Here is a 27,078-nt window from a genome sequence, read left to right as displayed (position 1 = left end):
ATAATAAAATTGGTTATAAATTCATTGGTTACATCAAACAAAAACAAAACATCAGAAAACAAGCAATAAACAAAACAAAAAAAAACAAAATCGGTTACAGTTCGGAAATTGGTTGATTAAAGTATATGAAGTTTCGGATACTATAGAAAATTAAAGATTTAAGAATTAGGAACAAGCTGACAAAATAACTTTCGACGGAATTTTTTATTTGTAACACTTGTATATTATATTCTCGGTGTCGAGTTGCGTGTTCTTATTGAAGAAACGTAACCTATATCGATTTTGATTGTAAGGGCATCAACACTTGTCATCTTCTTTTATCATTATCACTTCCATATCTAGAAAATTCCAAGGATTTTGACTGGAATACGTAATGAAGGGACTCCTGACTGTAACCTCGGGAAGTTTTGATGGAAGTTTTGATAACCTAATCACTACATGCGAAACTTTACTTCGCTAATCACTATATGCGAATCACTGTTACATTTTTTTCAGATAGTTTTTGTTGCCGAAAGTTGAGTTAAAAATGCTAAACTGAGTTAGCTAAAAAAGACAAATTGCCATCAATATGTCCGTCAACCCAATACCTCCTCCGCCCCCATCGGAGTGCGGTGACAATGGCCTCGATTCCGGCATGAACTCTCCAGTTATAAGCAGTGCTGCCATCTCGCCAGTTCAACAAACGAAAACAACTTCAGTAGCTGGCGAAGCTACGGCTTCGGTCGAACAACCCGTCGCAAGCTCCTCGCCGGTTGTATCCACTTCTTTTTCTACAGCTAATCAATTAGCAAACAGCAGTGTTATTGCTGGAAGTCGCTCTACACTTACAGGAACACCTATTCCTCAGGCTGGAAACTCAAAGCTTCCTCCAGGAACAAATTTTACAAAAGTTCTATACTACTTCGATGACGTGGAAACCCCATATTTAATTAAGGTTCGAGTTCAACCATGGTCAAACCGATAGATGGTTTTGCTCAAGCAACTCAAAATGATGCTTTTTTGCATTACAGGTTCCCTCGTGCAACGAGGCAGCTGCAGAAGAGCCCACAGTCACACTCGGTGCTTTCAAAACAGTCGTGAACAAAGCCAACTGCAAGTACTTCGTCAAGACGATGGACCAAGAGCTCAGGTAAGTTTTATGGGGCTTAGAAATATGCCAGCGTGTTTTTATGCCTGTATCATTACAGCGTGTTTTTTGCTTTAACGAGTCAAGAGTTTTATCAGCGTAAACAAGCGTAGTAGTAGTGGACATGACTTAGGACATTGAGTACAATAGTGTTAGCTCATCAGTTTTTAAATGGCGCGGTTTTCTTCTTTGGGTTGCAAAAACCTCATGAGCACCAATTTTCATTACGTGCATGATCCTGCATCTGAATTTTTCGTCCGTCTTATTGAGCAGTCATATTGGGAGGCAAGATTTGCAATCCTTGAAAGTACTTTGATAGGACCTAACTACAGGGTTGGGTAATTCAGATTTTTAAAGAAAAAAAATAATTCAAGTTTTCTGAAAAATTTTGAAAAAATCGCAAAAAACGTCATATCTCGAAAACTACAAAGAATTGAGCAGTCATACTTGGAGGCAGGATTCGCAATCTTTGAGAGTACTCCGACAGGACCTAACTACAGGGTTGGGAATTTCAGATTTTTAAAAACTAATAATATTTTAAGTTTTCTGAAAAACTTTGAAAAAATCGCAAAAAACGTCATATCTCGAAAACTACAAAGAATTGAGCCAACTTTTTAGATCTTCAAATTCGTCGTTTTGTCGCGTGTGTTTGTTTGAGTCTAGGTTTGTCATTGAGGGTGTCGATGTTCGCTCGCTGCGGTTACGTAGCATTTTTTAGACAACCGCGTATTCAGACACTGTATTAACTAATCAGAATCGAGACAAAGGAAGATATGAAATTCATTTCTTGCTTGTCTCGATTCTGATTGGTTAATACAGTGTCTGAATACGTGGTTGTCTAAATGCAGACCACACTCCACTGGCTGCGTATTGAGTTAAAAAATAGCATATCACGCAATTCTAAGTACATGAATATCGGTATCTATTTTATATTTAAATGCGGGCTTCACTATCTCGCCATGTTTGAGCTTTTTCAACGTATTATTTTTGCATGTTTAAGCTATATCGTATATTGCAATGGTTAAGAATTTTTTTCGATTTTCCAATTTGATTTTAGTGGTTAGTTCACCGAGTTTAAGTTAAGCAGCCCAATATCGAATTAGGGGTTGCGATATTGGCCTCCAATTTTGAATGCCCGAATCATTTTAGTTAACGAGATAAGACGATTTTTGAGATTGTTTCAAAAATTTTCAGAAATTTCAAATAACAAAATAATTTACAAAACTTGAAGTTCCCAACCCTGTAGTTGGGTGCTGTCGGAGTACTCTAAGGAGTTACAAATTTGGCCTCCAAATATGACTGTTCAAATCCTTGTAGTTTTCGAGATATGACGTTTTTTGTGATTTTTTCAAAAAATTTTCAGAAAACTTATATTAATTTTTTTCGCAAAAGCTGAAATTCTCAACCCTGTAGTTGGGTCCTGTCAGAGTAATCTCAAAGATTGCGAATCTTGCCTCCAAATATGATTGCTCAATTCTTTGTAGTTTTCGAGATATGACGTTTTTTATGATTTTTTCAAAATTTTTCTGAAAACTTAAAATATTATTAGTTTTTAAAAATCTGAAATTCCCAACCCTGTAGTTAGGTCCTGTCGGAGTACTCTCAAAGATTGCGAATCCTGCCTCCAAGTATGACTGCTCAATTCTTTGTAGTTTTCGAGATATGACGTTTTTTGCGATTTTTTCAAAATTTTTCAGAAAACTTGAATTATTTTTTTTCTTTAAAAATCTGAATTACCCAACCTGTAGTTAGGTCCTATCAAAGTACTTTCAAGGATTGCAAATCTTGCCTCCCAACATGACTGCTCAATTCTTTTTAGTTTTCGAGATATGACGTTTTTTGTGATTTTTTCAAAATTTTTCAGAAAACTTAAATTATGATTACTTTTTTAAAAATCTGAAATTCCGAACCCTGTAGTTAGGTCCTGTCGGAGTACTCTCAAAGATTGCGAATCCTGCGTCCAAGTATGACTGCTCAATTTTTTGTAGTTTTCGAGATATGACGTTTTTTGCGATTTTTTCAAAATTTTTCAGAAAACTTGAATTATTTTTATTCTTTAAAAATCTGAAATTCCCAACCTTGTAGTTAGGTTCTGTCAAAGTACTCTCAAGGATTGCGAATTTTGCCTCCAAATATCACCGCTCAATTTTTTGTAGTGTTCGAGATATGACGTTTTTTGCGATTTTTTCAAAAATTTTTAGAAAACTTGAATTATTTCTATTCTTTAAAAATCTGAAATTCCCAACCCTGTAGTTAGGTCCTTTCAAAGTACTCTCAAGGATTGCTAATCTTGCCTCCAAATATCACTGCTAAATGCTTTTAGTTTCCGAGATGTGACGGTTTTCGATTTTTTCAAATTTTTCTAAGAACTTATCTACAAAGAAATTCAAAAAATTTGAAACTACTAACTTGATGAAGATACAACTTTTTTGTCAGCGTACACCCAGGCGTCTCAAATCTTGCCTCTTAATTTGAATGCTCAAATCCTTTTAGTTTTCGAGATAAGACGTTTTTTTCAATTTTTTTTCGGGAATCTTATGTTTAAAAAATTCACAAAATTTTGGATTCCTAACCCTATAGTAGGGCGCTCTCAGGGACTCTCAGTGGTTGCAAATCTGGCTTCCAAATTTCTCCAGAGGCACATTAAGTTTTCGAGATGACGCTTTTAAAATTGGAAATTAAAAAAAATTAAAAGTTCGAAATTACCAACCCTGTAATTGGGTGCAGTCAGAGAACACTAAAAGTTTGCAGATGTTGTTTGCAATATATGCGGTTTTTTTCATGAGTTGTCGAAAAATTTCGAAGCACCGGAGGTGCGTTAAACGCTAGTTATATCTAAATGTAATAGCCGTTGTTTGTAGTCAGTCAGTTTCTTTCCAACATTGCTGAACTTTTTCAAGTAATTGATCCATGTTAGATGGCTACCACGCCTGGGAGGTATCTGAAAATACAGCTACTACATATCCAATATATGCATTGAGTTTTGTGTGTTGGCATTTTTTGAACATTCCTCTTGAAAAGTAGAAGGACCTCCAGGCTTTGCTGATTCTTCGCTTTCAATTTTGAGCCCATGAGAGATTCCAGATGTTAACGTCCAGATGTTTTTGGTTGCTAACAGTTTCGAAAGTTTCATTGTTGATTGACTCTTAGTGGATTTATTTTTAGTCATTATATTTTGCTTTTATCTACGTTGAGAGACCTATGGTTCTCCTGACTCCAATTTTTGATTTGTTTTATAAGAAGTTGGGCCTCCATTTTGTTCAGAAGTTAATAAGAAGTTGGACTTTCATTGTCACTTTGAAGTCATCAACATAATTGTCTAAAGAAAAATTGTCCATTACCTTTGGCAAGTCCTTGACATAGACAAGGAACATAAGCGGTCCCCGTATAGATCCATGAGGTATTCCACTTTGATTTGGTGTCATGTAATTTCACACATTTTGTACTTTCGCCAAGATAGCTTCCGATACCAAAGACCATTATTTTTTTTGGCCTCCTATACCGAAGACCATTAGTTTTTTGAGGAGTTTGTGGTGTGTCACTTTGTCAAAAGTTTTCTTGAAGTCAACGTAGAGAACAAACAAATCTTTGTCGACAGTGTCTGATTTTTGATACACTTCTTGCAAGTAGATTAGAATAGGAGGATCGCGGAATGGTATGATCGAAAAACAAACTGTCCGTTGTCAAGTTGACTTTCAGTTAGAGGATACAGATGGATGAACAAAACTAATTTTTTTTGACACGTTCGCGAGAAATCGTATTGATCGATAATGGCTGAAATTTACCTTGTCAATCTCCTTGTATTTCGGCGTGACTTCACTTTGCTTCCAATGTGTTGGAAGGGTGACCTTGTTAAGGCAAGTTTGGAAAATAAGAAGTGATTATGACAGTGCTTGGGCTTTTTTCAGAAAAATGTTATCAATGTTGTCTGGACCACATGCTTTCTTGGCGTCTAGGCTGATAAGTGATTCTTTTTTTCTTGTTTGCTCAGGTTGATGTATTTAAGAGTTGATTTTTCACATTCTAGGTTCGTGGTATTTTGACCTTCTACGTGGTAAACATTGGAGAAATATCGATTGAAAAGTTCACTTTTCAAAATGATCAGCTGTGCTTTTCGCTCGTTTTGGTCGTTTTTTTTTCGTAGTTTCGAATTGAATATCTTCTGGCAGGTGTTTTGATTTGTGTACCGATTTACGGTATTTATGTAAGTCTGACGTACTCCTGTTATGAAAAATTTTCTGTTCAAAATATGATTCATCCGTTTATCTCTTCTTGAATTTTTTTCTTACGCTTTATGTTAATAAGGATTGACAGACTGGGTTTTGTTCCGTATTTTCTTAGGGAGGTATTGGATGTCAAACATGTTGTTATTGATGAATTTTTTTCGTTATTTGGGGTGCGTGTAATTCAATTAACTCACTTATGCAGATATACCATTTCGTAAAAAATCGTCAACGTTGCTGTTAAGAGTATGGTTGGAAATTTAATAATAATGTAATGTAAATCATTAAGAATATAAGTCAATGCATTTATTTGAGTTTGAACTGTACTTGTAAACAGAGCAAAATAAAAACCAGCAGAGCCGGTTACTGTGCAAGTGGCACAGAATGTTCCGACCATAGTCTTAAAATATACAAAAGTTTTTTCAAGTTATTGTCCTTTTTTTTGGCGTGTTGTGATAAAACTGAACCAAAAACTGGAGATTGGGTATATTTGACAGTCATAGTAAAATAAGCAAATTTAAAAACATTTTTTTTAGAAAAGTTACTTAAAAATGAAAAAAAAAAATCAAAGTTACTTAAAAATGAAAATTTTTATTCCAAAAAGGCGCTGAAATACTTGAAGTAATTTAACGTTACTCAAGTGAAGTTAAAATTTTATGTTTTAAATTTTGCTATTGTAAGCTTTTAAGCAGTTCAAATAAGACTGCTCGCTCGCTTTATTCGCTCGAAATAAGACGAAAATCAAAAATTTCAGACAGGTTTTTCTCGACACGGGGAATTTGTATAAATATGGTTCGAATCACGACTAAGAGTTTTTACTATGATATATCACGTAACTTAGTCCGACAATTATTTGTGGTACCTGATTTTGCGTCGAAAACAAAAAGAAAAAAACAAATACACCCGAATACAAAGTTCCTCCTCATTTTCAATGGTCGGAACAATGATGACCGCAATCACCCTGGTTTTTATCACGATAATGAAAATCACTTATATTATACTTAGGATTTTTGTTCTTGGTTCACGTAAAACCTTTCGAATTGATGTCATTTTAGTACAAGTAATCATATTCTGGAAGACAGTTTTGGTTTGTTCTTTTTTTAAAAGAAAAACGTGGGAATCCAAAAAATATAGAAAACATCAACTGACTGCTCTTTTCACAAAAAGTTTGCTTACTGAAGGTATTCACGTTTTGTTGTGACTCCTGTAACTGAGGGAAGGAAAGTTGTCATCCTTTGTTTTTTTTCCATTTTTTAACGCTAGTACAGCGAATAGGTGTTATCACATCGAATAGGTGTTATAATATACAAAGCTTTCAAATACGTTAAAAACATCGTTTTTCTCTCGGAAACTTATTTTTCGAAGTTTCATTTACCGCTTTGGCGATAAGAAACATTTTAAAAATTCAAAAGATAATCAGGACAAAATTTTGGATTTTTTTGGGATTTGTTTTTCGAAAACAACTTTCATCAATTTTGCCTAATTCACTAAAAATCCAAGGCTTCGTCTTGTTCCGCTCATAACATCACAAACAAAAAGCGACCCAAATCTATTAAAAAACTTTAAAATTTTTTTACTGAATGTGGTTGGAACTTTCTCTGCTGTTGGCTTAGCAACTGCCTGATGTTATTTACCCTTGCGATAAGCAAGTCTATTGCAATCGGTTCCTAGACTTTTTTCCCGTTAATAACTTTGTTCACGGTATGTTCAAAATTACAATTGGTAATTTAAGGTTCAGTTTATATTGAATTCAATTTTTTTGCGTTTTCGGTACACTTAAGTCTGGAATTAACGAATACGCCCGGTATGGCAAAGTTCCGGGGTTCGAATCTGATGGTACCGATTTTTTTTTCAAAAGTGAATTTTTGAGTTTCAAAAAAATAGTTGTCACATCGTAGTAGTCACATCGTTTTTGTTGTACGCAAGTTACATTGTAGTTGCTTTTAATGTTTTGGTTTGCTTTTGCTGCTTGTATTTTTACTAACTTTGATTCGTACTTTTTCTGTTTTGTTTTTCGCTTTAACACTGTTTTCTGTCCAAATGATTTGGGCTTTAATTTATTGGTTTAGACCTAATTTTGAGTCGTTTCATGGCAAACTTATTTTTCATGCTCCACTCTGAATGGACAAAATGCTGAAATCTTAATTGAAAATTACAACAATTTTATTTTGGCTCTTTTTCATTTTTTCCCGCTTGTAAGGTTTCGGCGTATATTGAATCGGCTAAATGGACTCATTTTGCATCTTTCGGCGAGCGAAAAAAAGTTTGTATGTACGTGTGTACGTTTTGGCGTAATAGGTTTCGGCGTATATAATATCGAGTTAGTGGCCTCATTTTGTTACATTTAACGAACAATTAAAGCTTTGTGTGTGTATGTGTGTGTTTTGAGGGTGAGAGGGAGGTTATTAACTTTTTATATTAAGTCCTAAGTGTAAGGTTTTTTCGGCTTTGTTACCGACTGGTAATTTTTCTTCCGATGCTAATTTCACAATTTATTGTCTTGGCATGTTTTTTTATTTCAAAACTAGACTTATTCATTCTGATACATTTAATTTTCTCGGCGTTTTCAATTTTTTTTAGCGACTTCCTTGTTTGTATCGCAAGTAGTGCGAATCTCAGCTTCGCCTATGTGTATAGTTTGCGCTTATTGTGCTTCAAATATCCAAATAAATGGCTACGTTTTTAAGACAAACTGTGAAAGAAGAGGTCATGGACGACAGTGCACTGCTCCCGCTGTATAACGGCCGAATTATTGTCTACGTGAGTAAATTTATGATTCATTAAATGTGACAATGAGGAGTTTTCAGCATCTCGGACATGTTTTTTTTTCAGGTCAACAGCATCGAGAACAGTTCAAGTCACGGCGGCGGAGGAGGCAGCCAGTCCGGTGGGGCTCTTTCAGGAGGAGAGTCAAATGCACCTCACCATGCATCAAACAGGTTGTCCGGAGGTGGTGGAAGCGGTCACGGTGGATCCCAAGGTGGCAATCAGTACGGCAACGGAAGTGACACTGGATCCCAATATAATGATATCGGAGATCTGTGGAACACCATGAGGACTCCTGCTAGTGGCGGTAATTCACATATGGGTGGCAATAGACAGCACCAGTCTTACCATCATGGTAAGGGTGGTCCGTACGGTAAAGGAGGTAACAGATACCCACCAGCTCCACAACCCCTAGATGAAGATGACTACACTACAGCGACCGATACTGAATCGTTTGTCCAGCATCCGAAAGGAGGCCTTAGAGGCCCGCCACCTTCAGCGATAATGCGATACGGTCAGCAATCGCGAAATTTCATGCATTATGACGTGGACATGGGAGGAGCAGGGTATGATAGTGGAGCTACGAGTCAGTTCACGACAGACTATGAAAGCAGCTTTATCGATTCTACTACAGATGATGATGAATCCGTATACAGGTAATGATATGCTATTTTTTGCTCAAAATTTTCCAAAAAAGGCCTAAAAACACCTTTTTTGGACTGTTGTTTCAAAATATTTTACCTGAGGCGCAGAAGGTTTGGCCAAAAGAGAGTTTGTGCTTTGGGGGAGCTCGAAAAATAAATTTAGTCTAATAAAAGGTCGACGAAATTTTTTTTTGAAAATACGCCCCCCACCTTCAACAAAATCTTTGATACGTCCCTGAAGACAAAAACAGTTATTCGGAAAACTTTTCTCTCCTGCTCAACTTAGCTTAAAACATGAGTTTGTAGGCAAAGTTATTGTTGAAGATACTCAATAAATTGTATCATTAGTGAAGAGCACGTGTAACCAACATGATTTGGAAAACATGTAATCTTTCAGACTGGCCGGACCAGGTGGGGGATACGGAGCTGGAGGTGGGTATTGGAAACACCCTTCGAACAGAATGCAGCCCCCAGGCAGACACAAGAGACCTCACAGACCCAGACGAAGAGGACAACCCGGCACTAGGGTACTGATTCTTAAGCTATTACAGAAATTCTAAGTGAGCTATGCGTTTTAAAATCATGACCGTAGTGAATTCTCTTCTATAGGTCTTGGCAATTTTTTTTTTCAGGAAAAAGTCTAAATGATTGTTAAAATGTGTTTTTTTTTGCTGTTTGACTTTTGATTTCTGAAATTCTCTTCATTTCTTTTGTTAAAATGAAGGCAAACTTCGCTATCGAACAGCGAATGTGTAACACGAAACACGTGAGTGAATTCTAGTTTGGAAAGTGGATCTCCCATCGGAATAAAAAAATATCTATTCATCCAATTTTCTCAAATTGGGTAAGTTATATCAAACAAATGTCAATCAAAAATTGTTCTTGAAATTCAAAGAGCTTTAAGGCCATATGTTTTTTCTTTGAAATTTAAGGTTTGAAGTTTTTTCAAAATAATTAAGTCAGTATTTTTTTTAGTTTCCTTGCGTTTTAGCTAGATTTATTAATTTGAAAAACTGGTTTTAGATTTTTGGTCTAATTTCAAGCGAATATGGCGAGAGAGCAGGCTTATCTTATTTTTCAACCAAACAGTTACCCAGTTGTCCCAAAGTCGAGAAAACTGCTTTGAAATTGTTGAGTTTAAGTGTAATATCGAGCGATTAAAGCAAGCGAGCAGGCTGATTATAGAAAGATAAGCCATAAAACTTAAATAAAATTAATTTTTGAACTATAAAGAATTTGGTCGGAACTTTCATTCTGTGTATCTTACACAGCAACCGGCTATCCTTTTTCGTGATTTGCCATCGTTTCTGTTTGCGTTGTATGTATATACGAAATCAAACTTTGCTTTTGTGAATAAAATGTGTGTACTTGTACAGGCCTTGGCTCCCTCTATAATGAGCAGCATAACGGACTCTTGTTCCTCCCTCAACTTACAGACAGTGATCATAAACATGGACTCCTCAAAACACCTCGGCATCAGCATAGTCGGCCAGAGCACCAACGACGGGGCAGGAGACGGGGGCATATATGTGGGAGAGATCACACGAGAGTAAGCGAAGGGATCTAAATTGATTAGGAAATTAACCGAATTAGATTTAGCTGGCATGTTATAAACATATTCATCTTTGTTCTGGCGGATAATAATTCTTTTGTTTTGTTTTTTACTGTCACATCCAATAAAGAAGGAAATTTGTTCTACGGATTGGGCCAATAGCTGATATTTCAGGTTTTTTAGAGTCAATGTTTATCAGTGGAATTATATTTTACTGGCAAAAAGAAAGAGGAGGTATCTTGGAATAACTTATTGGATTGTTTGTGTTTAGTGGTGCGGTATACCAAGAGGGCTCGATAGACCCGGGAGACCTCATCATTCAGGCGAACGACACTCCCTTCACAAATATGTCCAACGATGATGCAGTGAAAGTACTTCGAGATCTCGCTAAAAAACCAGGGTAAGAGTGATCTCTCCTCTCTGTAGGTGGCGGTGAAGATGTCATACATAAAGTTCAGCTTGGTAAAGGCCTTGTTTAAAAAGGCTTAGATCAGTACGTTTAAGAATCATTCAGAGCAACAATAAGAGTGATATGAACTCGATTCAACTCAAGGTTAGACAGTACCTGCCCATTTGTTGTCCTAAGTTTTGCGTTTAACGATTCATTTCAGTCTGAAACGAATCACCAACTTCCTTGCTTAGAAAGACAAATTTTTAGCAAAGGTCTACGAAATAAGTTGAAATAATTACATAGGTTCGATAGCTTGCCGAAGAAAAATTAAAATTTTTCAGGAACCGATTCTCTTTCAAATATTCGAAAATTTCGAAGCTTGAATAGCTTGGTTAAGAAAAACTTTCCGTGAACCGATTCGCTTCATGAAATGTCTTGAAATATTTCAAATTTTAATAGCTTAATAAGTTCTTTGAGTAAAACTTGTTGATTCGCTCTATGAAATAACTTGACTAGCTTGGTTAATAAAAACATAAATCTTTTGCAAACCAATTTGGTTTACGAAATAACTTGATTAGGTTGAATATCTTGCTTGAGAAAACTTAAAATTTTTGAAAACCGATTCCCTTCATAAAAAGCTTGAATTATTTTTACGTTTTGAAGCTCAGATAGCTAGCTGATTAAGAATTGTTCGTGAACCGATTCACTTCATGAAACATCTTAAAATTTTTCAAAGTTTCATGGCTGAAATAGCTTTCTTAGAAACACTGGAGCTTTTCGCCATTGAATTAACTTGAAACATTTCAAAGATTCATAGTTTGAAAAGTATGCTTCAGCAGAAAATTTTGATTTTTCTTGGACTGATTCGCTCTTTGAAATAAGGTGAAATGGTTGAAAGTTGTTCGCTTGAAAACTAATTTAGCAAAACTTGTTTTTTTTTGTAAATCAGTTCAATGTATGAAATGCTTCAAATTTTCATATGAATGGCTCCAATAGCCAACGTTTCGCTATCCGATTTCTTCCATTAAATTACTGGAAATATTTCAAAGTTTCATCGTTGGATGGCTTCAGTAAAAAATTTTAAATTTTAGCTATCCGATTTGCTGTGTTTCAGATTTTTATAGCTTGTTCATAGTTTTGTTAACTTCATAGCTTCATCGCTTTTCATAGTTTTGTTTAAAAGATTCATAGCTTGAAAAGTTTGCTTCAAGAAACTGAAGGTTTTGGAAATCTGATTAGGTCTATGAAAAAAGTTGAAATATTTCAAATTTTCACCGATTGAATGGTTGCAATAGAAAAACTTAAACTTTTCGCTATCCGATTCCCTTCAGGAAATTAGTTGAAAAATTTCGAAGTTTTTTAACAAATAGCTTACTAAGATAAATTTAACCTTTCTCCATTTAATTCGCTATATGAAACAACTTGAAATTTTTCAAAATTTACTTGCATGAATAGCTCGTATAGAAAAACATTAATTTTTCACTATCCGGTTTAGTCTGAATTAATTTAAGATTTTTCAAATTTTCAGAGCATGATCAGCTTGCTTAAAAAATACCTGATTTTGCGCAGACCGATTCGCTCTATGAATTAAATTGAAACCTTTCAAAGTTATTCGCTTAATAGCTTGAATGGAAAAACTCAATTTTGGCAAACCAGTTCGATATATGAATTAACTTGATTTATTTCAGTTTTGTAGCCAAATCAGTCTATGAAAAAATATAAAATATTTCAAGGTTTCATAGTTTGAAAAGTTAGTTTACGAAAAATTTGATTTTTCTCGGACTGATCTCGTCTATGGAATAAATTGAAATTTTTCAAATTTTTCCGCCTAATAGCTTGCAAAGAAAAACTTGACTTTTGCGAACCAGCTCGATCTATGACAAAACTTGAAATTTTCTAAAGTTTGAATAGCTTGCCTAGGAAAAGCTTAATTTTTCGCCAACTGGTTCGGTCTAAGAACCAACTTGAATTATTTCAAAATTTCATTGCTTGACTGGTTTCAATAGAAAAACTTTTTAAAATCGCCATTTGAATTGCTTCTTGAAATAATTTGAAATTTTACAAGCTTTCATAGCTTGCTTAGAAAACACAAAATTTTCGCAAAACGATTTGATCTGAGAGTACTTGAAATATTTCAAAGTTTCATAGCACCAATAGCTTGCTTAAGAATTGTTTGATTTTTCGCGGACCGATTTGCTCTAACAAATAAGTTTTTCAAAGATTTATTGCTTGAATGGATTCAAAAGAAAAATTTTTTGCCGTCCGAATTGCTTATTCATTTAACTTGAAATTTTTCAGTGTTTTTTTTTCAGCTGGAACAGGTCGCCTAGAAAAACCTAATTTTTTCGCAAACCGATTCGTTTTATTGAAATTAAAAAATTTTCAAACCAATTTACTATATGGCTTAACCTGAAATTGATCGAAGTATAATTGCTTGAATAACTTGATCAGATTAGCAACTAATGTTTTGTGAGCCATTTGATTATTAGAGACGGGCTTGCTAGTTTTTCGATAATTGAAAGCAGCAACAAACAACTTTTATCTTTTGACGGCGAATCCGCAGATTGCGACTTATATATAGCCATGGTGCGGGGCGGTGGCGAATAAAATAAGTCGAAAGGTCCGACCAAGATCCGTATACGTTGCGTAAAACAACTCAAAAATAGAAGGTAGTTCTTAAGATGTGACTCAACAGCAGGTTACCGTGAAGGTCTGCTCTTTTCCCTTGTGGATAAATGGTATTCATACAAATTTTGAAATCTTTTGACCTGTAAGGTTTTTGGTTGGTTGCATGGGTATGTTTTTACACACACCGAAGCGTAGTGTATTATTACGAAGAATGTTCTTTTTCCAATCTAAGTCGCTAATAAAAGTGCTATTTTGGTGTGGTGGCACTTTTTTACTTCAATTTAATCATATTTAAGCATAGGCAATTTATTAGCATATGTTGCTGCTTTATTTTTGGCTAGTGTTAGGTCCTGGTTAAAAAAAACAGGTTTTATGAAAATGTTTGGGTTTCGTTGGTTTTTTTTGCGACGCTTCGGAAATTTTTTGCATGTTCCGCAGAAATTTCAATTTTTCTCAAAAACTACTGTACTGATTTTCAAAAAATGGTACCATTGGAAAAATCGGCATATATGTGCATTTATATTTCGCTACTCTATTTTCTTTTTACCCCACGCCTTCGAAAGTTTCAGTTGGGTGATTTTTAACCTAATTGTTTTTAGTTTTTTCATTTTCTCAAATCTTAAAAGCACAAATCTGAGATGAAAGTTTCAATCAAAAGAAAAAATATTGGGGATCTTCCTTTCTCAAGTGGCTATTCCCTAAAAGCGATAGAAAAAAGTTATGGCCTCAAACATAACCATTTTTTGACATTTTGGCTAATTTTTATATTCTCAAAAACTACCCGGCAAAATTGGAGATTAAGGGTTTAACCCAAAGCAAAAAACCAGTTGTGTGACTCTTCTCCTTAAGTTTAGTAGAAAAAAATATGGCATTAGAAAAGGTCCATTTTTAAAATGTTGGCTGTTTTTTAGGAAACTTTTTTTCCACAAAACTAACCTACCGATTCTGTGGTTGATCAAACTAATATGTTACACCCTACTTGTTTGTAGAACAGCTCATTTGCACTCCGGAAAAATCTATTTTTGAAATGTTTACCATTTCTTAAAGAAATGTCATCACTATTCTCAAAAACTAGCTAAATCTGATATTAAGGGCTCAGTCTAAAATTTAGGGTAGGGAAATCTTCCCTGCATAAGAGGTCATTCCTATGCTTTAGTAGAGAAAATTGTATGGATTTAGGAAAAGTCAAAATTTGAATTTTTGATCTGTTTTTGGATTCTTTTCCATTTGTTTAAAAAATTACACGTCAAATCTGAGAGAAAGAATTCATTTGAAAGAGATATTAGTAGTTTTCGCCTTTAAATAAGCGGCTAATCCCCTACTTAAGCAGAGAAATCACTAGGGTTTTGCGTAAAATCCATTTTTTGAAACATTACGCATTTCTGAATCAGCGAACTATTAAAATCAGCGAACTATTAAAAAGCTGGAGGCAGGCGCCTCCAGCTTTTGCTGAGTCACTAGTTCACTTCCATGCAACCGTTATCCAGATGCCAGTACTTGATACTCTAAATCAACAGATCGGAGATTCAAATCCGGAACATTGAAATAGTTTTCTTTGTTCGAATTTTTGGTACATAGCATTGGCAGTTTGATAGATACTGTAGCTGCTTTATTGGTGGCTAGTGTTAGTAAAATTACAAGCGATCGTGGGGCAGAGTACTCCTATCTCAACTAAAAATTGTCTCAAGTGATATTTTTAGTATTTTCCTTTTGCCGTATTAAACTTTGTTTTGCCTGTTTTTGCGTTTTTTTTTGCATGTGCTTGCGATGCGCAGCTTCGCCTCTGTGGGAAAACTATAGCTTAGCTATTACTTTATGAAAATTTTAAGGAACAAATCACAAATTAGAATGTTTTTTTTTTCACAGGAAAGGTTTTTATAAACATAATAAACACTCGAGTCTTTAGTATAGTCTACTACTGTACTCCATTTTTTGCTTAAAATATTTCCAAAAATACGATGTAGCTAATATGAAAATCTAGCCGGAAGGAATTTTGCAGACTGAGAGGAAAATTGATTGAAAAGCGACTCGATGCATCAGAAATAGAGCCAAATCGAGGAAAGACATGCTGACGGTGGTTGTTAATGTTTTAGGCCTCTCAAATTGGTAGTGGCAAAACTGTGGAATTCTGACCCGGCTGGATTTGACGGTGACGCTGGCTTTGGTAGTCCGGAGTACTACTCGTTGGAACCCCGGACAGACCTGCCACTGCACCCTATTGATCCGGCCAGTTGGGTGGAGGCATCCAGAATTGCTACTTTAAATGGAACTGCTTTCAGTCCAGCTGTCACTTCAGACGAAGGCGCTTCCGAAATAGGTGGGAGTAGATAGAAGGCAAATGAGTAGACATAGTTAATCGAAAAATTGGCATGAAATTTTGGAAACTAATTTTTGAATGATTCTGAATCCGTATAATGCTTCTTTTCATCTTCCAGTTCTAAAATAACAGCTTTTGAGTTTAAACATATGTGAATCATTATTCAAAGAATGGCTTTGTTCTATGCACAATGCTTAGTTTGGGGCTTTCAAATTCTTCCTTTTTTCAGCTTAAACATCATACCTTGTCCATGTAATCAAAGCTCTTTTCGACTGTTGTTCTCTAATATCTGTCAAAAATCCATCATTAATTGTTGTCACAGTAGCCGAATAAAGGATATTTAATTTAGGAGGATTCAAATACCCCGGAAATCCCAACATGGGTCAACCCGGAATGCAGGGTGGTGGGGGCGGTGTGGGCAACAACAGTGGAGCTCAAATGGGAGATCAGATGGGTGGAGGGGGAGCGGGAGTGCACCCCAATTCGAATCTGAATCGCCAGTCGGGACAAGGGGGATCGACTGGTTCGGCACCGGAATTGCGGGAGTACAACGGGGGCAATAACAATCCACAGATGGGTGGAAATATGCAACACATGATGGGTCAGCACAACAATCAAATACAATCTGGTTTGTCATCAGTCTCATTCTAACATTAAAAGAATAGATTTAAAGTATGCGATTTTCCCGGGTTGTACTTACATATATCATCATCGCTGAATTATTAACAGTAATGAACGTAGTGAAAACTTTTGTATAGGTCTTGCTGATTTTTTTTGTTTTTTTTTCAGGAAAAAGTCTTAAAATATTGATGCACTTAGGAATAATGCACTTTTCGGGTCCAATTGAAATTAATCTGCTGAAAGTGACGTAAATAGCAATCTCTAAATACGAACGTGGAAATGGCGCGAGAAAACATGAACGATTTCTAGTTTTGAAAGTGGAATTTATTTTTAAGATTTCCCAGAGGAATAAAAACTTTGCCTATTGAACCAGTTTTCTCAAATTGGGTTCAAGGTATCAAAAAAGCGACAATCATAATTTGTTCTAGAAACTCAAAGAGCTTAAAGGGCATCTAGTTTTTTCTTTGAAATTCGATTTTTGAAGAAAGTCAGTGTTTTTTTATGTTTACTTGCGTTCATTACTCTTTTCCAATCTTCGAGTTTGCTATGTTTGATTGATAGCTTAGTCTTATTCGTCGTTTTTGTCGATGAATCAGGACTGGGAATTACAATTTTGTCAGCGATGTTCAGTCGATGAATTAGTGCTTGGATGTTAAATTTGTGTTCAGCGATGATCCATCTATGAATGAACTATATTTGATCAGTGAAATAGCGCTGAGGGGTCCAGTGTTTGCTCATACTCATTTTTAAAAAATTGGACGGAAAAACATCAAGTATTGATGAACGCAGTGAAAAAACATTTAGGTCGTGAGTACATTTTTTTTCATTTACGGGAAAAAGTGTAAAATTTGATCACGCTCAAGTTCGACTTGCGGCCAGTTGACTTCTGATTTCTTTTTGAGTTCAATTGAAATTATTTTGCTAAAAGAAAGCAAAAAAACGTAAATGATTTAAAGTGGATCTCAATTTTTAGGTTAAGCATCGGAGTAAAAACATCGATTGATCCAGTTGTCTCTAATTATATCAGTTTTATGAATTAGTGTTGAAGTTTAGAGCTTCAACGTGATTAATTTTTTTCTGAGAGTTTCGAAAGTTTCAAAAACATTCCATCAGTTTTTCGGTTTTTTGGTTCTTTGAAACTTTTCCAACTTTTTGTTGGCTATTTTTATACTTTTCACACGATACATGGGGATAATATTTGACCAGAGCAAAAGTTCAAAAGTTAAGTAGCAGAATCTAAATTTTGATGATCAGAATCCCCAGACATTAAAAAACTATTTATTGATCCAATTTATTAGAGCCAATGAACGTAGTTCAGACATTCATATAAGTCGTGATATTTTTTTTGAAGGAAAGTACTTATGTTTGTTCAGGCTCAAATATACTTTTTGGCGGTTTGAGTTTTGTTTTCTTTGAAGTTCAGCTCATTTCCTTAAATTTAGAAATCTTCATTTTTAAATACTCAACACTATTGCGGGGTGATCTCAAATTACTCTCAGGATGTTTATGTGGACTCAAAATTTGACAGCGCAACACCTTTTTTCTTAGATATGACGTTTTTGTCTCTTTTCGAAGGCGTTGAATTTCAAAAAAAAAAAATCAAAATTTTAAATTGTCGATCCTTTTGTGGGGTGATGTCAAGTTACTACTAGTGAATCCGGATGTGGCCACGCATCCTATTTTTATTGCTTAAGTCTTCAATTTTGGCTTTTTGTGTGATATTTTAAAAGTTTTTCATTAAACTTACAATTAAATTGAGAAAAAAGAAAGATATTTTAAAATTAATAACGCTGGATTATGAATTTGATTATTTAACAAATTAAATTCTTTTTTTTTAATCTATATATGGAATTTGCAGTTGCATGCTTTCGACCATTTTAGGGTTTCGCTTATTAGTTAAAAATTCGAAGATCTGAAAACCAGTTGTTCTGGAGATTTGACCATTTTAGTTTTTAAAACCTTAAAGTTGAAATTATTTTTATTGCTCAAATTTTGAAATCAAAATCGTTGTTGGATTCACCCGTTTATGGTTGTGGTTGCATTCATTTCGTTTTTATATATATTTTATTTATACGCAACTTTCACGTTCAGTAATCTGTTTGATGCACCGGAGGTGCGTTACACGCAAGTTCATTTTAAAAGTTGCTTTATTAACTTATAACTTTTCTGTGCAGGTATGTCGATGCATGCTGCCTCCAGTACAGGTGTGTATCCCCCTTATATGGTTGGTGGGGGACCCCTTCGGACTACCTCGGACCCCGCCCTGATCATCACAGCCATGATGACGCCGAACAGTGGGCTGGAAATAAAGGACAGAATGTGGCTCAAAATCACAATCCCAAACGCCTTCCTAGGTGAGCAGCAACCGAGAAGATAGTTCGTTTCAGGAAAAGTTAATTCAGGATTAATTGTTTACAGCCCTAGCCTTTTGCCTGATCTGATAGCAGTTTTATTAGTTCTCAATGGAGTAAAGAACATTTTCATCCAGTTTACTCATTTTGGGTGAATTGCATCCATAGATTGTCAATCATAAAATAATCTTGACATAGAAGGTTAGTTAATCTGGTCTGAATTCTTTAGTAATTCTTCAACCTTTTGAAAATGGATGAACCACTATCACAACAGCGTGGTATCTAAGTATTTATCTCGTTGTGCTTGTGATGGTGGCGTATTTTTAAACTATGAGTTCAGTTGTTGTCTCTGTGTAGGGCGTCACTTCGTTCAGTGGCTGTACGAGAAAGTGGCCGGATTCTCCTCCCGCAACGATGCTCGAACTCTCGCCAAGAGACTGCTCAAAGATGGATATCTTAAGCACACCACTGGCAAGTCTACCTTCTCCGAACAGTGCTACTACGTGTTCAATCTCGAGAGGGTCAACTCGGGTGCTGCTTCCACCGCAAGTGAGTTGAAAAACGACTCTGAATTAAAGAAAGAATAAATGTTTTCAGGAAATTTAGAGAGGATGGGCAAATGTTATTCTTTATGGCCATCGTGATCTTACCCTTAATGAAAGTTTGATTGTGATTTGAGAAACATGTCATTTTTTGACCAAAAAAATGTCGAGTTAAAAAATAGTGCAGAATGGAGATAATTTTGATGACACTAAATTGTAGAAAATCCTTTAATTGCAGTAAAAATGTTTCGAGAATTTTTTTAGGTCTTTACCGCTACTGTTTTCCCGCTACATTAGGACTGCGAGGTAGGTTCTCTTATCAGGCTCACCAACAAGAGAGATCCAACGATTGAAAACAGATTTACTCATAACAATTTCTCTGATGAGACGATGTAATTGGGTCTACATAAGTTTGTTCTGCAACAAAAACAGTTCAAGGGAACGGCTTCAGACGAAAACTATCTTCTAAAAAGTCCATTTATTTTGGATTAATTGTTTGATTTCACCAAAATAAATAGAATTTCTTCAAATTATTTGTAGTTTGTGAAAATTGAGCATTAAACATCTGTTTTTTTTTGTCCATAAAAAGAAGGATTAAGATCATATTTGTCGACTCAATTTTTCATGTAGACCCAAACACTTATCAATATCTCGTACGTATTGACAAAATCTCAGCAGTGTAATAGGATCACAGTTTTGAACCGTTTTCAATTTCACAAATTGATTGTTAAATCACGCTTAAGACCGTTCGAATTTGTCACTCAATCGTTCAGTTTATCTTTGCTGGTGACATTGATGTTGATTATGATTTCAAAAACACTGTTTAAATCAAGTCGGATTCAGTATTTACGTTAACCCAGTTATGTATAATTCCTTTCAGTTAAAAACTTTTCCCCCTCCGACGAGCATGCGACCTAAGTTTGAGTTTTTTTGCTCGTCATCTGTTTCAGTTAATAGTTTATTGCATCGAAGGGGAAATATGCGAAAAAATTAGACGCTTGATAAAGTTACAACGTAATGCGAAAATATAAAGATAATAAGGCTATTCTACCGCTCTCTCACACACCCCCCCCCCCCCCCCCCGCTTCATCTACTTGACTATAATGGTGGTATCAGTGGTTTTACAGGGTTATGTATGATGTATGAGGAACAAGCTTGCTTCGAAATTTGGTTTAAAAAATGTATGCAAAAAATAGACTGAGGGGTTAAAAAGCGAAAACTATTGCCTGCTCCCATTGTTATTATAGAATGCTGATGTTGTAAATTATTCAGTTGCGCTTTCTTAATGATAAGTCATAATTTTTATCGTCTTTTAGTGTATGGAGCTGGTACAATGTCGACTTTGCAATCCACTTTGGACAGTAGTCAATTTGGTGGCGGGGGACCAGGCAGCAACGTCAATGCCCAGGTTGGGGGAGGGGGAATGATTGACACAACAACAACAGACAATAACTCCTCTCACGATGGAAGCGAAGAGAACAATGACCAGCTGCCCCCTCTGCCATCCTCCATGAGTGGGCCAGGAGCACATGCACCGTGGAATCTAGTTGCACCCCCATATACAGGTAAGCGATTATATTATTAAACTAGCAACCTTATGCGAGCGTAGTGCAATAGTAAGACTATTCTTTATTCAACATAAGTCGCAAATGTTGGTTCCTTTTTGGGGCATATTTACGATTTTATGATAGAACGTGTTTTGACATTCGATTAGTAATAAGTTAACACAGTTGATGCATTTTTAGTTTATCAATTGAACCGAAAAAGGCTATTTGTTTCAAACAACATTACAATAATGACAAGGTTAGCCGGTACTGTGCAAGAATCACAGAATTTTCCGACTCTCAAAAAAACTGCAATTTTTTTTTTCATTTCATTGTTGTTTTTTCTGCGTAGTGAGATAAAAGGAGCTGATGCAAAACTGTAATTTAATAATATTCGGCCTCCATAATAATGTAGGCAAATGGAACAAAAATGTTTCAAGAAAAATTACAAGAAAATCAAAAAGTTGAAAAAGTTTCTAAATTTTTTCAATTTTTTTGTAGGAAGTTTTTGATTTTTTTTGAAGCTTATGGTTTCCAAAAGGGCGCTAAAACTCCAAAAACTAATTTTACTTGCATAAAACTCAGTTTTCAGTGCTCACATCAAGCATAAATAAGTTGCTGTAAGCCTGCTCGCTCGCTTTAGTTTTCGAATTTGAAATAAATATCAAAAATTTATAACTAGTTCTTCTCTATTCTGAGGAAAATTTTTGGAATATTTTGTCGTTCGAATCAGGACTTAAAGAGCATCAATTTGGTATATCACTCGACCCATTCCCATGCTTATTTGTGGTACCTGATTTTGCGTGGAAAACAAAAAAAAAGAAAAAACTAAAACACCCGAATACAAAAATCCTCCCCAGTTTTCAAATGGTCGGAACAAAAACTTGAGTTTAGATTTGTTCCAAATCATTATATCTCGCATTTTCTTGCATATTTCTGGAATTTTATTGGTTTCCAATTTATTACTTGCACAGTTAGTGTGGAGACGTTCAGTTTGTTATATTCAAAATTATTACATTCAAAATTGCGTCTCTTTGTGTGTTGCTACTTTTGCTGCATACCATTGGCAGTTTATTAGCTTATGTAGCTGCTTTATTTGTGTCAGTGTTTGCTGATAGTTCAGCATTCGTGGCCGAGAAGCCAAGGTGTGAGACTGATAATCTCGAGATCGCAGGTTCGAAGCGGATACATAGCAAAGTTCTACTAATTCGAGGCTTATTTCTACTTGCACAGCACGGCGTTTTTTATTGGAGCATTTTTACACTTGCGAACGTCAGTGTTTTAGCGAACCTTCATGCGAACCTGCAATTGAAGGTTCGCAAAAGGTTCTATGGTCGGAAAAGAAGCACAGAATTTTCCGACCATAGTCTCAAAAAAACTGCAATTTTTTTTTTCATTTCCTTGTTGTTTTTTCTGCGTAGTGAGATAAAAGGAGCTGATGCAAAACTGTAATTTAATAATATTCGGCCTCCATATTAATGTAGGCAAATGGAACAAAAATGTTTTAAGAAAAATTACAAGAAAATCATAAAGTTGAAAAATTTCTAAATTTTTTCAATTTTGTAGAAAGTTTTTGATTTTTTTTTGAAGTTTATGGTTTCCAAAAGGGCGCTAAAACTCCAAAAACTAATTTACTTGCATAAAACTCAGTTTTCAGTGCTTAAATCAAGCATAAATAAGTTGCTGTAAGCCTGCTCGCTCGCTTTATTTTTCGAATTTGAAGTAAATATCAAAGATTTATAACTAGTTTTTCTCTATTCTGAGGAAAATTTTTGGAATTTTTTATGTCGTTCGAATCAGGACTTAAAGAGCATCAATTTGGTATATCACTCGACCCATTTCGATGCTTGTTTGTGGTACCTGATTTTGCGTGGAAAACAAAAAAAAAAGAAAAAACTAAAACAACCGAATACAAAAATCCTCCCCAGTTTTCAAATGGTCGGAACAAAAACTTGAGTTTAGAATTGTTCCAAATCATTATATCTCGCGTTTTCTTGCATAGTTCTGGAATTTTATTGGTTTCCAATTTATTACTTGCACAGTTAGTGTGGAGACGTTCAGTTTGTTATATTCAAAATTATTACATTCAAAATTGCGTCTCTTTGTGTGTTGCTACTTTTGCTGCATACCATTGGCAGTTTATTAGCTTATGTAGCTGCTTTATTTGTGTCAGTGTTTGCTGATAGTTCAGCATTCGTGGCCGAGAAGCCAAGGTGTGAGACTGATAATCTCGAGATCGCAGGTTCGAAGCGGATACATAGCAAAGTTCTACTAATTCGAGGCTTATTTCTACTTGCACAGCACGGCGTTTTTTATTGGAGCATTTTTACACTTGCGAACGTCAGTGTATTAGCGAACCTTCATGCGAACCTTCATTTTTTCTGACCTAACTTGCAAATAAAAGTATTCATTAAAAGTGTTCACTTATTTCACTTATGCTATAATCACGATCTGTAGCATTGGAAATTTCATAGCATCCGTTCTCTGCTTTATTTGTCTCTAGTGTTTTTGAATTATTAAGTGTCCGTGGCTGAGTGGTTAGTGTGCGAGACTCATGAATCCGACACGTTGCCCAATTATTATTAGTTCTAGGCGTATTTCAACTTTTTCTTACTGCACTTTATAGAGCTGCTTTTTGTCGCGTTATGGCTAGTGTTTGCGAAGCACAGCTTCACGTCTGTGTTCATCTTTAAAAGCTGGATTTTGAGCTTCTTCAATTTTATTTTTTTTTGTTTTTAATTTTTTGCTTGGTATGCGAAGTGTAATTTCGCTTCTGTTTAATGGAATACAGGCGCAGTAATGTGCCGTCATAGGATCACTCATCTTTATAGGCGCAAATTTTGTGCTATTTTTCGAGATATCAATCTTTGCGTGTTTCAAAATTAAAGCACAATTAAACCTCTTTGCTCAGTCTTGTTTTGTGCTGTTGATACAGGCTACAACCCACCTCCTTCGATGAACTACAGCGCGGCGAACATGTACAATCAACAGCAGGTGTCCTACTCCATGTACCAGCAGCAGTCGAAAACGACTCAGGATTTCATGACCAGCACGCCAATGTCATACTGTGAGTTTGATTCTTTCAGACGGACTTTTCGGAAACATTATATTGCTCTGGTACTTTTCATGGCACCTAATATTAGGCTCTTAATAGACGAATACTACATAATATCCAAATTTCTGTCGTATGTGTGCGGAAAGTTTCATTTTACTTTTAGCGAGTAATATGACTCCCCTCCATCATCACCACCATCATCAGATGGCCAACCAGTATGGGGGCAGCAGCAACCTCAGCGAGTCCAGGATGCCCCTGCTGATGATGAATCCCAACTCCGCTGGAAACCCCAACAACAACTCCCCTGGTGGACCCCACAACCAGATGAGAAAAGATTTCCACCCGCAGCCCAACTCCAACCAATCGGTGGTGGCCAATCAGCACCAAGGAGCAAACGACTCAATCTTCGCGAATGTCATGTGAACAGGGTTGGTATCATTTGATCCACGACCAACAAATCGAGAATAGTTAAAAAGTCCTTGTCAGTATAAACAAAAAAATTTTCGATTCGATTTTTAAATTGAACAAGACTGCTCGTATCAGGGCAAAGCCCTGAATGTTCCGACTGCCTTTTAAGGTTTATGGAGCTGTAATAACATGAAAAAACAAATGAAATGAAATAAAATGAAAAATTTCTTTTTCTAAAATTTTTTTTATAAAAATCATCCCCCCACACGCCATATAAAGTACAAAAGGATAGATTTCGCTCCTTGTAACAAATCAATTATGGCAAATAAGCTTCGTTCAACCAATTTGGAACAATTTCTAAGACGGATTAACAGCGCGTTAATAGCGGGAATAGCGGGAATTATATCGCGCGTTAATTGTCCCAAATTAGCCAAAATGGCAATCTTTAAACCCCCGTAACTTTACGAAAAAAAATCACAGGTAAAATATCTTTTTAAATTTGAGCTCAGGATAACAATACCTTTCGAATGATATAAAAAAATTCCGTCAAAAATGGCTAGGTACAAATTTGAAATTTGTCGGAAGAAAAAACGTATCGAAAGTCGGAACAAAATCAAATTTTATTGAAATTTTTCATTCGATTATTTGTTTTAGGCAACGCAGTGAGTGACCTTGTTTCTTTAACAATTGAGAAAGTTTTGTGAGCCAGAAGAAGAAAAGAGACGATTAAGCCAAAAGGAGTCAAAGTAAGACCTAACGAGCTTTCAATGCTAGTGACGCCAATAAAGTCCCACCGAATCCTTCGCTACCCTTATTAAAACTTGTCAAATTGTACTCAAATTTAAATCTATTTAATTTTGCCCAACTTTTTTGAGTTTTGCTATTTTCTTGTAGAATTGATAATTATATAACAATGGTATGGAATTTCCTCGACCAAGTTTTGGGTTTAGTTTGGTCGAAATGTTATCGTTCATTTTGGCAGAGCGGTCGAGGAATTAACCTCGTTGTTATAATGAATTCGCACAAAACAGTGATAGTTACTACATTGGTACCTAAGTTTTAACCCTTCACAGTTTTTGTAGCAGTGTTTTCAATACTTAACTGACTAATGTTTTGATTCATAGATGTGTATTTTCGTTGCACGATTTTTAGTTTCATAGTTTTTCTTTGCTACTATCGGAGCTGTGATGAGACCTTAATTTTGAGCATATTTTCTCAGGATGATTGGACTAATTCGAAATTTGTTGGAGAATAAGTCCAGAAATAGTTCTTATTGATCTGCGTCTATGAGTATGCTGACTTAAGTATAAACTAAGAATACATAATGTGTTTTGAAAGAAACCAGAAACCAAGTGAAAGACGAATGCGATTTATTATCTCAGCTCATTTGTTCACTTAGTTTCGAAATTGAGGCGATATAAATTTTGCCAATAGATGATTAGATTTAAATGAAATTGCATGATTTTTATGACCAAAACTAAATCAATCTATATTTCGTCTCCACAATATGTAAGAAAAATCTTTTAAAAAAAAAAATGAAATGAGACAGTGTGAAAGGTTACGTCAAATGATTTGTTTTGGCCCAATCCTCTTTTTGTCTTTCAAAGTCTAAAATGCTTGTTTATTTGTAAATTGAAATATTTTTTCAATAAAATATTAAGAATATCTTGTGAATGTGAAGCTAGTCGAGAAATGGAGCGTCCAAAAATATTTGGAGAGAAGCTCGTTTGATCTTTTGCAATTTGCCAGAATTTCTTTTGCCTAGTTACTGTACGATGATCGACTTCTAGTCGAGAATGGAATTTAATTTTCAGATTTCCCAGCGAATAATAAAAATTACACTTTGATCCAGTTTTCTTAAATTGGGTCTATTCTATCGAAAAGTGCCTGTCCTAAATTGCTCTAAAAAGTCCAAAAGCTTTAAGGGCATTTAGTTTTTTCTGTTTAAATTGTGTCCATTGACTCTTTTGCTACTGTCTGCTAGCTATGTTTACAGTATGTACGCAATTACAAAAAAATGGTCAAAATTGAGTCGGACTTTCGTTTGTCTGCATTAAGTTTTTTCGGCTAAAGAGCCACATTAGGGATAATGCTTGTGCTGTAAGCAACTTTCATTGCAGTTGAAAGTACAAGTGTTGTTCATTCTAGTTTCAGGGGGGATTTGAAAATGTGAATTTTTTAAAAAAATTTTTTTTCGAGTTAACTGCTGTCTACTCAAGTTTTATCGGCCAAGAAGTCGCATCACGGATTTCACTAGTATGTAATCAGCTTTCAATGCAGTTGCAAGTGCATTTGTTGTTTTACAAAACAACTTGAAAGATTTACAAAAATAAAAAATCAGCTCAATGATTGTCGTATTAGTCGTTCACCACTGAGTTTTTTGTGGTGTAAACAGTTTTCATTGTCGTTGCAAAGGCAAGTGTTGTTTTGCATTTTCAGGTAAGTAGTAAACTTAACCGAATTTTGCATATAAAATTGAATTTTTTCTCAGCTCAACTAAAGTAAGCTCAAAGATTGTCAACTGTTTTTCTTTATTCGCTTTGTTCCGTTGCTAATTTGATATTCAAATTTCTTGCGTTCTTCTTCTGAGATATAATAAAAGTTTAAAAAATTGATTGATTTAGTTTTCTTAGCTTGGATTTCAAGTTTATTCATTTTACCTAAACAAATCAATTTTTTATGAATAAATTTTACAGCCTCATAGCTTCAGCAAAAATGTTTTCTATTTTTTGTAAGTATCGAAAAAAACGTTGTGAGCGTAGTAATATACGATAAGCTAGTTTTCGAACCAAATAAGCATATAGGGCTAGTTTTGTGCTAGTTTTTTTGCTCATATAAAACGATAAAGTCAAGCAGAATTCAAAAAGTATGTAGGTCAGGGTGGGCTCGATTTCAATCCTCGACTCCAAT

General features: G+C 35.3%; 1 protein-coding gene across 2 annotated transcripts; it reads left to right on the top strand.

Moving 5' to 3' along the window:
* The first annotated feature begins 494 nt into the window (after nucleotides 1-494).
* Nucleotides 495-25,666, top strand: LOC134851106 (segment polarity protein dishevelled-like). Of its 2 annotated transcripts, XM_063867035.1 has the most exons (16): nucleotides 495-934; nucleotides 1,011-1,129; nucleotides 8,037-8,109; nucleotides 8,182-8,771; nucleotides 9,157-9,286; nucleotides 10,136-10,308; nucleotides 10,583-10,711; nucleotides 15,424-15,647; nucleotides 15,997-16,275; nucleotides 18,443-18,622; nucleotides 18,977-19,168; nucleotides 19,426-19,467; nucleotides 20,478-20,726; nucleotides 23,641-23,772; nucleotides 23,924-24,188; nucleotides 24,823-25,666. In XM_063867035.1, exons 1-15 carry the CDS (start codon nucleotides 569-571, stop codon nucleotides 24,181-24,183), a joined length of 3,138 nt encoding a protein of 1,045 aa, XP_063723105.1. In that variant the 5' UTR covers nucleotides 495-568; the 3' UTR covers nucleotides 24,184-24,188; nucleotides 24,823-25,666. The 2 variants fall into 2 exon arrangements, with proteins under 2 accessions (XP_063723105.1, XP_063723106.1); XM_063867036.1 differs by lacking the exon at nucleotides 19,426-19,467.
* Nucleotides 25,667-27,078: the final 1,412 nt, after the last annotated feature.

Source organism: Symsagittifera roscoffensis, chromosome 7 (genome assembly GCF_963678635.1).
Source record: "Symsagittifera roscoffensis chromosome 7, txSymRosc1.1, whole genome shotgun sequence".
NCBI lineage: Eukaryota > Metazoa > Xenacoelomorpha > Acoela > Convolutidae > Symsagittifera > Symsagittifera roscoffensis.
This window is presented reverse-complemented; position numbering and strand designations above follow the sequence as displayed.

Excerpts from the sequence above, each read along its gene's own strand:
- LOC134851106 (XM_063867035.1), top strand. The coding sequence starts at position 569 with ATGTCCGTCAACCCAATACCTCCTCCGCCCCCATCGGAGTGCGGTGAC. Across the intron at positions 8,110-8,181 it reads ACGGCCGAATTATTGTCTAC|GTCAACAGCATCGAGAACAG; the intron begins GTGAGTAAATTT and ends TTTTTTTTTCAG. Across the intron at positions 15,648-15,996 it reads CGAAGGCGCTTCCGAAATAG|GAGGATTCAAATACCCCGGA; the intron begins GTGGGAGTAGAT and ends TATTTAATTTAG.